We start from the raw sequence: 12,711 nt of genomic DNA on the forward strand, positions 1-12,711 counted from the left end.
GGGCAAGGCCTGCCGGGGCGGGCGAGGGGAGCCGCGGGCCTGTCCTTGCTCGGCCGAGGGGACAGCGCTGACCTCCAAGCGGTGGGGAGGTTGTGAGATGAAAGTCTGATATTTCGAGGACAGACCACACCAAATCGGTTTAAATCTGTCCCGGAGCTTCGTGAGCTACTGTCGGCAGGTGTGCTGAGAGGAAAAGAGAAGAGTTTGTTGGGGTAGCAAAACCAGCGTAAGCTAAGCTTACTGGCACTCGGCGTGGTTTAGGGTTTTGGTTTTATTTTGTTTTTTTTGGTTTGCTTTTTTTAAATGACTGGGTGGGAAGTGTATGTCTCTTCACCTACATGGATGTGCTGAGTGTTTTGGTTACTTTTATGTAACTTTCCTTGCAGTTGCATAATGGCAGAAGCAACCGTCTCTCCACTGAAGCACTTTGTGCTGGCGAAAAAGACAATCACTGCCATCTTCGACCAGCTGCTGGACTATGTCACTGAGGGAGCAGCTTTTGTGGAAGGTTAGCTTTCGACTTAAACACAAGGGTCTTGTCTGTTGCTTTGAATATGTTTTACAGCAGCGTGGTGTGTGCTACAATATGTATCAGTATGCTGTTTGTGTAAGCTTATGCCTTCAGAAATAGTCATGTTTTCATTTGACATTGATTATTTTCGACTTAGGCTAGCAGGAGTGCCTAGAATGGTTACGTATATGAAAAGTTGATTGCATCGCTTGGGCTGATAGCCTCACCTCCTTTCCATGAGGGTGAAAGCTTAACCACCTCAGCATTTATAGTCATTTTGCGGTTTCTTTTGCATAAAGGAAAGGAAAAACAGGTTCTCTTATTATTCAGTAGGAAAGTAGATCATTGTGATGTAATGCAAAGAGCCGCTGGTTACACCCTCAGAAGTTTTAGCAACATGGAGGTGTATGTGTCGCCACATAGAGGTGGTTGCTCATCACCCTAGTGAACTCTGCAGGGAGAAGACAGCCCAGCCTAGCTGGTGTGTCCATGAGAGGTCCTAGCTTTCCTTTCTGAAGGAGGCAACTGTCACAAAGAGCGGGGCAAATCAGCACAGCAGGCTGTGTTCGCAGGGCTATTGAATCCAGCAGTTAGATTATTGATCAATTTGAAGTGGTTTATGTCATGATTTCACAAGTGCTTGCTGTGGAGCTGTCAAATGACAAGGGCTAATGCCAGTATCTGCAGTGGGGTTTTGTTTTCTTACTGCTGTATAATTAAAATTTACACAGGTCTTTGTTGGCATGTGAAGTACTGATAATCTATACCTTGTATGACGTACTCTGTACGTGATTGCTTTTATGTTATTCTTTTTCTGTGTGTAGCAACATACAAGAACCCAGAGCTTGAACATATAGCAACAGAAGACGAACTAGCAAAAATACAGGCATATAAAAATAAGTTAGCAGTCATCGGTGAGGTGCTTTCACGGAGACACATGAAAGTGGCTTTTTTTGGCAGGTAATGAATGGAATTGCCAGAACTTAATTTGATCTTTTTTTTCTCTTGCCGGGCTTAGTGTCCGTATTTCTAATTTAAGTGTACTCGAATTAGTATTTCATTGTAGAATTATTGTTTGAAACTAATGTTCACTCTTATGTAATTGATGCTGAACATTTCTTTGATGCCATCTTGCTTTGTGACTGTGGATTATTTATGTCTGTCTTGTTACATGTGTTTCATTGATAAACTTTGTAAAATAATTAGCCTGTGTAGTCTGTTATTTGACTTGGGAAGGTCTGAGTTTGCTGTCATCTTCTCCAGAATGGCTTTTGGTTTTTTAACGTGGTGGTTTTGTTTGTTTAATATCTTTGTTTTACTGGACTGTTACTGTTGAGAACTTTTGTTTGTGTTTGATCACAAGTACTGAAAAACTAAACTTTGAACTGTTTGTGTTTCCGTATATAAGCGGCTGAAGAAAAATAGACAGTTAGAGACTGTTGCCTTGTCGGTTGTATCATTAGTCTAATAGATCTGTGTGATAATTGTAAGGGATAACAGTAACAATGTACTGTACAGCTTATAGATCAATCTGAATGAAGCTATGAATTTCTGCTTTCCTGAATCACTAATTAGGAAAAGGTCTAGTTCACAGTCCTTGGTGGTATTACGACAGACCAAGTGTCAAACCTTTTGCATATTTCGATAGCATTTCCAAAGTTACGGGTGATTTAAATTCACTTTGTTCTAAAAAACAAAAGTATTTTTAGTATTAGAAAATTTTTAACTTTGGTCAAGGGTGGGTGGGAAAGAGGGCAGGAGAAAAGGGAGTTAAAGGTATTAGTTGCACCTGAAATGTGTTACTACATAAGAAGCGTTCTAAAGAGATGTTGTCAGGTGTCTAGATCCAAAGCACTGAGGTTTTATGTGTCTCTGCTTGTATGTATTGTGTTCTGCATTTCAGTCTCATCTTAGTAGAAAAGTCTTAAGTTTTCAGTGAGAAATTTGGATTGGGTCTTAACACTTCCAGTAAATACCTGCATTCCAGACGTTGTACCATTCTGTTCCTACAAAATGTGGAGGGTGTAGAAAGATAATAAAAATCTACCTTACTGAACATGAAGTCAGATATGAAATAGTGAAGTCCTTCTAACAGACTATGGTCCCAGTGCTTTCAAATGCTTTTATGTGTCTGATTAGTCTGGGGGCTGTTAGTCCGCATTGCTTCAGGAAGAGATAGATTTTTCTGTGCTTAAATTTAAGCATGTGGTTACATATTTTTCCCGGAGTATGAATCTTCATGTTTTAGTTCTAAAAATTCTGTAATAGTATTGGAAAAAACATGTACAACAGTGGTCATACCTTCATTTTGGTAAAAGTAGTTCAGCTATTTAAAGAAAAACAATGAAAGGATCTGGGATAGAGAAATCGGTTATATCTCAGCCTTGATGTTTCACGAAGTTAAAAGCTGAAATCACTTACAAGCTGTGATGTATGGTAGAAGTTGCTTTTGCAAAGGGCAGAAGTTCGGAGCAGGAAAAAGGGAATCTAACTCTCCCTCTGACATTTTGAATAAATTTGTGAACTGTTGTACAGTGAGCACTGAACTTTTTCTAGAAGAAGTAGCTTGAAAATGAGTTATAGTCTACGTGACTTCATACTGTTGTGTAATAGCTAGACCTCAGATATTTATGGGTGAGGGGTAGAGAGTTAGTGCAAAGTAGGACATTGCTGAGAACTTCCAGTTCTTGCAGAATCTTGAGTTGATGGACCAGTTCCTTTTAATGAACAGTGTTTTGGTTAATTTATCTACCTTTTCCTTCTGAAATAAGGACAAGACTAAGTTCCATTATTAAAGACAGCATTTACATTATAAGGATTATGCACAAGAAATAAATTTGAGGTGTTTTTTGCACATTGTTTCACGTCTTTACTCTAGGAATCTTCATTCAGTTGAGATTATCATCCATTAAATTGTTGAATTTAATTTAAATCCATTAATTGAGAATTCCCAGACAGCAATCCTTTGAAACATATCTGAAGGCAGTAGTACAATGATGCTCCTTTTGTACCTCGTCTCATGCCTAGAAGACTCCAGAAGCAGCAGTTCCTTTCTGACTGCTAAAGATCAAATGTTTCTCTAAAGACAGGTTAAGTTACTGAGTTGGTAATTTCACGAACATTTTAAGGAGTCAGCATGGATTATCACCACAGAGGGTAGTGCTTCCCTGCCACTGTCATGCAGCATTCTCCTTGTGTCCTCTTCCAGCATCCCTGGAATTCCTTTAGCTTTGCTGTGATCAGGAATGTGGAATTGTTGTCTGATCAGAACATAATTCCGCCCAAAATGTTATATGTATTTTCCATCGGTCCTTTTCTATAGGAATGCTAGGGCTGGCACAAAGAAGAGGGCGGACTACGCCCTTATATGGGACAGCATGCTGTGATTTAGCAATTGCTTTAAGTTGATCTAAGGCATCTTTTTATGCTGGGTGCTTTTTCCAGTGTAGCAAAGTTGAGTCAACATCTTTTACAAATTCCTTACACAGCTTGAGGTATACCAGATAAAGCATACTTACCAGTACAGGTTGGGCTTGTGGAGCCCAGCATGTGTTATGCAAATTAAATTGATTTTCTTGGTTGGATAGGCAATGTTGATACCAAGACAGATTTTTGGAATTGATATTCAGATCAACTTTTCCTGTACTCCCTATTCTTTTCTGGCAAGCTATGCTGTACTGGCTTGAAGCTCTGTCACCCGAAACAGCTTGCAGTATGTTGGTCTGAGGCAATTAAATGGGGGTGCATTCAGTTCAAGACAAAGGTATGTTTAATGCTGCTGAACTGTACTCAAAGTGCTTTTATTTTCTATCCCTCTAGAACAAGCAGTGGGAAAAGTTCGGTCATTAATGCAATGCTGTGGGATAAGGTACTTCCTAGTGGGATTGGCCATACAACTAACTGCTTTCTCAGTGTGGAAGGGACAGATGGAGATAAGGCTTATCTTATGACGGAAGGATCAGATGAAAAGAAGAGTGTCAAGGTACATTTTTTGAATGATTAACGCTACTTTTCACAGTAACTATTTCTTAAAAGATCTGTCTTTTAACAGTGATTTCAAGTCTAACAAAAGTATAAGGCTAACTCGTTCTGCGTTTTTAAGTTCGTTTTAGTTTGTTAGTTATTCCCTCCTAAGTAAGGTCCACTTCACAATTTTTCTTGAATATTTCAGAGAAACAACTATGTGTCTCATTATAGCATATGTTGAGTGATTCATTTTTATAGGACTGCAAGTAAGTTCTGTTACTTGTTAAGGATTTGGAATGTACCTGTCATTTGGCCTTATAGTGCTTAGCTTATTTAACTGATATGTTAACTGATATGTTTAACATTGATATGTTAAACCTCTGAGGCAAATTCATGATGATGCTCAGTATCGCACACTCTAGCCCTGTAGTGAACAGCCCTTTGTGTCTCCAAAGAAACTCCTGTCTGAGTTTCAAGGTGCAACTTGTTCTTTAGATCCTGGTGAGTCTAAGAGCTTAAATAAATAAAATAAAATTGCAAATACTCACCAGAAGGAAGTATGAACTCTGTTATCCTGTTCAGGATAGATCCTGTTCAGGTTTGCTTGAGAACCGAATTAGACTGGTTTACAGACTTGTTTGTGGTGCATATTGATGTTTGTGTTCTCGTTATGCTCTTTATAGACAGTGAATCAGCTTGCTCATGCACTTCACATGGATAAAGATTTGAAAGCTGGCTGTCTCGTCCATGTCTTTTGGCCCAAGTCAAAGTGTGCCCTGCTGAGAGATGATTTGGTTTTAGTGGACAGGTATGTTTTCTGTTTTACTAAATGTTTTCTTAAATAAACTAGCCATTATAATGTTTAGAAAAGAGAGTGATTTACTGATTGTGTTTTGGTTGTTAGGTTGCAAAATTATTGAAAGGTTTGGGGTCTTTTTGTTTGTTTTTTGAGAGTACGGAGTTTGTTCTTTTGTGTATACTGTTGCCTGTCATCACCCCACTGATTTTGGCCTTGTAACGGTTGGAACAGACAAGTATCTTGTGATTGAGCTGAATAAGGAACTAGCTTTTGGCTGAGGATACTTCTGCCTTTAAAACAAACAGTATGGAAGTGTGAATAGGGTTGTTGCAGCAACAACCTTTTGCCCATCTCCTGTCTTTAAACGCCTCAGACTACTTATGTGAAGTGTAAGCAGTCTGGACTTCATTTTTAAAAGCTTCTGATAAGAGTTGCAGTGCCTAGATATCAAAATAATGGGTGACCTCAAAACGTAATTGTGACCGCGTTGGCTGTGTGCGCCTATGTGTTAGGCATTTCCTGCAGTTTGGGTATTTAAAGAATTCTGAAAGCTGTTGCTTTGTCTATGTCAAATGCCCGTGTTCCTCGGCACTGAGGTATGACCTGATAATATTTTTTTCCAAACTGTTAGATGATCTGAACCTAATGTATGAATCAATGTAGGTTGAATTTGAGAGTAATTCACTCAAATATGAGTGAATTTGTAAGTATGATTTCTTCATATCCATCAAAATGACACCCAGGGCGTATTCTGATAAATTGTAGTGGTTTTTGTTGCATCTCTAATCTTGCACCTTTGAAATCACTTGGAGTTTGTCATTATTTTCTTGGGTGCAAGCTCAGGTCCTGCGTTAGTCATGGACAAGGCCAGCCCGGCTGGCCCAAGGAGCTGGTTGGTTTGATGCACTGCTGGGCTTCTAAGCTTATGCAGTTGTGCCGTCTCCTTGGGGATGTGTGCGCAGCACAAGTATGCTGGAAGCCCGGAAGGGATCCTTGCGTGGATATGATACGAGGCATGATTTGATCTGTACAGTCTTGGTTGCTGAAGGTGAAATGTAAAGGGAAAAGAAAACAGCCTGGATTCTGAGAGAACAGGTAGTCAGAAGGAGAAAATAATCTTTTTACAGTTGAATAGAGAAAATTTGAACCAGCGATAATTGAGGGGTTTCAAACATGGCCTAATGCTCATATTCCACTTATTTTTTTAAAAACTGACAGCACTATAGTTTTAACTTCATTTTAGTTTTTTATTAAATCTATGCACAGCTTGGATAGTATATCACTTTAAAGTGTGCCTATATTAATGGAAAAAATATTTTATGAACAGCTGTCCTTTTTGATTAAAATCTAAAGCTTGGGATACAGGGAGGGGGACCATTCTGTGAGACTGCCTGGATTTCTGATGGACTGCCTGTTGCTTTTCTTGGCAATTATGATCTACATACTTACTCACTAGAAATTGCATTTTGGAACGAGAAGATGGTCCAATGAGCGAGTGACTGATAAATGCTAAAAGGTAATTGGCTTTTGCTATGTTTGCCTGAGGCTTGAGGTAGCATCAGCCTAAAGATATAAAGCTTTGTATCTTCTTACAAGGCCCTTAGGCAATCCTGCTCTATTTTTGTTGGTTTATAAAAATCAAATACTCCTTTGCTGTGTAAATACGAGTTTGTTTTTTGTTCCCAACAGCCCCGGCACAGATGTCACTACAGAACTGGACAGCTGGATTGACAAATTCTGCTTAGATGCTGATGTGTTTGTCTTGGTTGCCAATTCTGAATCAACTCTCATGAACACGGTATGATGTGCAATGATTTTACATTACATCTTCATTTAAATATTCAGCAGTTCCGTAACTGAAATGGCTTCTCTTAGATCTTTAGTGAAGCTCCCATGAATCATTACACTTAGATGTTGTGAATAGGATTTGGAGGTGGGAGGCAAGAAACAGTGTATATCCCTCAGTAGGGAAAGGAGAACCAAGTTTCTTACCAGCTTTGCTTACTCTGACTTGAGCGTCGCATTTGTCCTTTCTAGCCCAGTTTCTTTTTTGATAAATAGATGATGTAGTGCTTGTCTTGCTTTACAGTTTGTTGATATTTGTCAGCTGAAGACACTTGTATTATCAAAGAAATAAGTTATGGAGTATTTCATATCCAGAAGTTCAGTAAAATACACAAAGTAGGTGAAGGAAGTTGAATTTCTGTCTTGTTCCTCATATGTTCTTGTCACAGAAGAGGGTGAATTCCCTCGATACACCTTGTGTTGAGGACAAGTGCTACAGGTTCCCCTCTTTGGGCTGTGTTTATTCTGAGGAAGATGCTAGCAGTAAGCATTCATGTTGCATAGTTCTGTGCAGCATGGATAGCTGAAGATGTTTTAACACATTTAATCTATAAAGCTTTGTTTCAAGAGAGGGAAGATTTGTGTATACCTTGCAGCCTAAATGTCATATGACTTGTAGGAGAGCATGCAAGGTAGCAAAAGAAGCTTTTGTGATGCTCAAAATACAAGACTTGAGACTTGGTTTAATTTCGTAGTGATCTCCAGTTTTGACTGAACTAAGTGTTTTGAATGCAGGCAATATCAATGTAAAGTTTCTAAGTTATTGGAAGTGTGACTGCCAGAATGTAGTACGGTGCTGCTGAGAAATCTCTTGAAAACTTTTATTAAGCCTACTGTAGACAAATAAAATGCTCTGGTTGTTCTGAGCATAGTTCTGACGTGCAGTGTCTGAACTTTTCTAATTATTGCAGCAATTTTTAGTACAATAAAGAACTGAATGTACAAAGACAATATTTCCCTGCATTCTAGCAAATTAGAATAGTTTGGTAGAAATCTGAGAAGAACATAAACTGAGTTTAAAAACATTACATTCCATCTTCTGAGACGAATCCACAAAGACTCAAATACAGAAGGCATGTGATTTAAAAGGGGAAAAAAAGAAAATTCTGACGACATCCGAGGCGAAGAGAGGATTTGGCACAACTGTGGCTTTATCATCTTCATTATCTTGCATGAGGGACACTTTTTGGCTTCTAGTATGGAGAGAGTCTAGAAGTTTTTTTACATTACGTGCATACCATAGTTGGCTTGGGGGTTTTTAATTAAAAAAAGGAAGAAGAAAAAAAGATTGCATTTCAGTGAACATCTCATTACTGTGTAGAAACACAGAAACAACGGGACCTGTGTGCCAGATTTCAGTTTGGTGTAATGAAGTAACAGAGAAAAGGCCGAATTTGATTTGGTTCTCTCATTTGCTCAGAAAAATGAACCATTAAAAACAATCTTGACTGAGGTAATAAATATGCAGGAAAGATGAATAGGCTGAGCATCTACCAGAAGATTCTGTTAATGTTGTATTTGTCTGATGATAAACACCCTGTCACGGAAGTGCTACTCTGCTTTTTAATGTGATTTTTGGCCAATCTTTGTTCCTTGTTGGACATGGCTGAAAGCTGCTAAATAGAAATAGATTAGTGTTGCGCAAATAACTTATCTCCGGTGTTGTGTCCAGAATACGTGGTGGTGTCCTGCTGCAGATTCAAAAAGTTTATGGCAACACAGAGATATCTTCAGCTGTGCTGAGTGGGGATTCACTCCGTCATGATTTACCCATTATGACTATGAAAACAGCAGTGATGGGTGGTAGGTACAGGCAAGGGACCTAAATAGTTTTTCAGGTACATGTACATCTTATTTTAAAAATTCAAACATTCGGCTATGCCTTTTTTCCTGTGGCTCAAGCCATATATCCTCGTACAGGAAATGTAACTTGTCTGTAGTGGAAGGTGACGTTACCTAGTTGAAGAATACAGTTAGAGGATGTTTTTCTGGATATAGAAACCAGATTTGGCAGGGTGAACAGGAGCATCTTGGAAGTTCAAATAAGGAAGACTTCACAGTTTTAGCCAGGCATCTTGCCTAAACTAAATGATCATGTCTTATGTGTTCTTTTTCCCTTCCTCTCTTCCCCAAAAATATTTTGAGTGTTACACAATTGCAAACAAATTGAATAGAGGGCTAGAAGTATTAAAGGAGATGAAGTTTTGTGATAGTCAGAATGAAAGAAGGGGGGGCGGAGGCAATGAATGTCTTGTTAGCTTTAGAAAAATAGACTTTATTTTCCAATGTTTTCTAAACTCTTTGTTTTGGAAGTTTTCTTAATTTGTATTTGTACCTATTTTTAGAGGAGCATGCAATATCTTTGACCTTTATCATTGGCGTCAGTTTTGAGACATTTGGTGACTTTCGAACTATCGTAAGCCTTTTTCTGTTTTGGATATCTGTGGTTTTTAGTGCTAATGAATTCTTTTTAATAAACTTTTAAAAAGCTGGATTAACTTCAGAATCTGTTACAGAAGAAAGCGTGACTGGTTTGGATGTCTGGGGAGTTTTCTGTTTGTGCTTTAATTCTTAGGAAAAACATTTTTTCCATAAAGTGAACGAACGACTTTCCAAGCCAAACATCTTCATCTTGAATAATAGATGGGATGCCTCTGCATCAGAACCAGAATATATGGAAGATGTGAGTGACTTGATGGCTCTTATTTGGGTTGATTTTTTTAAAAAATACATGTATAAAGAAATGGCCTCCATATTCATAAAAGCATGCTAAATTGCCTAGGTAGTACAGTTATTAATATGAAAACATGAGCTTTGTCTCTTATTAATAAAAGGATAAGTTATTTGGTCAGAAAATGGAAATAACTTACTCCTTGTTCAGAGCAAAAAGCAACCTGCAATTCAAACTACAATATATGCAGGCAGGTGGTACAGTGGGAAGCTTGTTTAGAAGCTTTTTCATCCACAGTTAAGCCTATTTGAAGATTTAGTCTTTGTGTTACCTTTTATTTCTGTAACACAGCCTGAGGGTACAGATTATACATGTATATGTGCATAGAGTAGCTGGCAAAGTGCAGTGTTAGATGGTAACAGTTTGATATGCTCTTCAGATCTTTCCAACGGCAACTAGCTTGCAGTGATACTTATTTCTCTGTGTATGGGGAATGAAGTGGTTACCCCAGTAACTGACTGAGATCTCTGCCTTACATAAATATGGACAGTTGTAGAAGGAAAGTATTGTTGCTTCCAGGGCTGTTTCAATGGTTAAAGGCAGCTGCTGCATCAGTAGGATTAGAAGGCATCTGCTATCTAAGGGGTTGTTCAGCATCTGTTTCTGACTCTGACATTCTGATTTGATGACGGCTCAATTTTTGCCTTTTTTTCATGAGCTTTTTCTCTTTTCCTTAGGTGCGTAGGCAGCACATGGAGCGCTGTCTGACTTTCCTAGTTGATGAACTCAAAGTTATTGATCCTGTAGAAGCGAGGAATCGTATCTTTTTTGTTTCAGCAAAGGAAGTTCTGAGTGCCAGGAGACAGAAGGCCCAAGGAATGCCAGAGAGTGGTATGTAGGAACTCTTGCTTTTCCTCAAATACAGAAAAATATCATAAAACCTGATAAACAAAAGTATTTAAGATGCAGTCACTGCTGTGAGGTATTGCTCTCTCCCTTATGGTCTGTTATGTTTCACAGGTGGAGCGCTTGCTGAAGGGTTTCAAACAAGATTCCAGGAATTTCAGCATTTTGAGCAGATATTTGAGGTATTTATGATGGGCTTTTTAGACTACCTGTTTTTTAATGCAAAGATAGCTCTTGCTTATGCTTAGTTTAATTTTACGGAACTTTATCCATGTTAGCAAGTGGAGGAGTGTATCTGACAGCTTTGCCTTATCTGTGGGTTCTGTTCATCTCTTCTCACCTTGAGTAGCGGGTGATTGTTGGAAAGAAGTATTGCTCAATGAGGGAAGGGCAAAACTTTTCGCTCCTGTTTTGAGATCTCAATACCAATATAGTCTATATAGAAAGAAATTATGGTCTTAGAAAGGTGTATATCACAGCCATGAGCTGGTGAAATGTTTGCGGTATAGTAGGCCTTATTTTGTTCTGAAGTTGTCGCTTTGTAATTAATTATTGTAATTCAGGACACAAATAGTAAGAAATTCTGTTTCACCAATGTGAATCTAAATATTTACTTGCATTTTTTAAAGCCAGAGTTTTGAAACTATCACCATTATCTACCTCTTAGCTGTGATAATCTGAACATTAACACTGTTTTTGCATCCTTGTTGCTGTACAGAATCCATCCTTCAACGTCAGTTTAGCTATATTCATAGACAGAGTTCACAGTTTCTTCAGAAGTAGGACTGGCTAGACAGTCGAGTGATTCCTTTGTGATAGGATCCATTCGTCTTGCTGAATTTGATAACTCTAATTAAAGCCATTCTTGGATATCTTGAGGCATCTTGGGTATGCCTCAATGTTTTTTTTGCGGTATGTATTGGCATATCTCATGCAACATGAACCTGAACAGTATGACTGTAGTTTGTATACAGCAAATGCTCGACGGCTCTTGCATGCCTGAACCAGTAATTCCTTCTTCGGTATGTTTTTAAAAAAATCAAACTGCCTCTGAAAAGTATTTCTTCTCGCATTACAACAAACCCATTTGGCCTTAGCAAAACCAAGTTATGTAATGATGTGTGTATATCAAAAAGGTGTTAAAATAATAGCTTGATTCAGTCTTGCATAAGCAAGAAAGTGTCATACTAAATTTTAAATTTAATCCTTATCCACACTCTTAGAATGTGTGACTGAATTGTTGAAATGATTGGTTCAGAATACCAGCAGGGCCTGAGTCCACGAGGCATGAAATTTTGTGCTTGTGTCACTAGCTGTAGCCAAACACACATTTTTGTTTGTAATTTTTGTCCTTAGAATTACCATCAGAAACTTTCAACCAGTAGGAAAAAAGTGGAAATTAAGGTTCTAAATCAGTTACTGTTCTTTAGCATATTTTACCATGTGCTGTACCCAAAGCTTTTTTGACAAAATCACTTACAATTACAGTTAAGCACTCAACACTTAGGATACGTCAGGATTAAGATGGGTGTATGATTTATTGAATCGTGTCGTGCTGCAAGTGCTCAGCACATCTGTAAATCAGATGTCACCATCTCAAGTTGGCCGCTAAAATGAGAAGCATCCATCACAAGGGAACAACCATGACGAGTTTCTTTGGCAGAGGCTGGGACAAAAAACAATTCTGTGGCAGCAGTGTATGGCCTTAAAGCAACTTTTTTCGTCTTTCATGTTACCTGTTTCATTTGTTGCACACCTTCTGACTCCAACAGTGAGAGTGGATTCTGTAATGATTTTCCCTACTCAGCCATGTTGCATCTTGAAATGATAATGAATGGCTTTGAATAGGAGTGTGATCATATCACTTAAAGAGCATGACAACATGTGCTAAATTAAGATTGCCAAAGCAATTTAAATTTCGAGTGTCTGATGTTGCAGCCTGTTTCACATTCAGGTTTTATGGGCAATTTCCTAAGTTATAAGGGCATTTTATTTGCTTTTAAAGCAAGGCTG

At 38.4% G+C, this 12,711-nt stretch overlaps 1 protein-coding gene across 1 annotated transcript in view; it reads left to right on the top strand.

The window, feature by feature from the left end:
* Positions 1-385: 385 nt before the first annotated feature.
* MFN1 (mitofusin 1) overlaps positions 386-12,711 on the top strand; it is a 24,769-nt gene continuing 12,443 nt past the window's right edge. The window contains exons 1-8 of the mRNA XM_009696821.1: positions 386-508; positions 1,336-1,471; positions 4,331-4,493; positions 5,161-5,285; positions 6,966-7,074; positions 9,697-9,804; positions 10,530-10,683; positions 10,813-10,880. Of these exons, the coding sequence (XP_009695123.1) occupies positions 394-508; positions 1,336-1,471; positions 4,331-4,493; positions 5,161-5,285; positions 6,966-7,074; positions 9,697-9,804; positions 10,530-10,683; positions 10,813-10,880 (978 nt within the window). The 5' untranslated portion in view covers positions 386-393. The remainder of the gene's footprint in view (positions 509-1,335; positions 1,472-4,330; positions 4,494-5,160; positions 5,286-6,965; positions 7,075-9,696; positions 9,805-10,529; positions 10,684-10,812; positions 10,881-12,711) is intronic.

Source organism: Cariama cristata, unplaced genomic scaffold (assembly GCF_000690535.1).
Source record: "Cariama cristata isolate BGI_N322 unplaced genomic scaffold, ASM69053v1 scaffold5783, whole genome shotgun sequence".
NCBI classification, from domain to species: domain Eukaryota; kingdom Metazoa; phylum Chordata; class Aves; order Cariamiformes; family Cariamidae; genus Cariama; species Cariama cristata.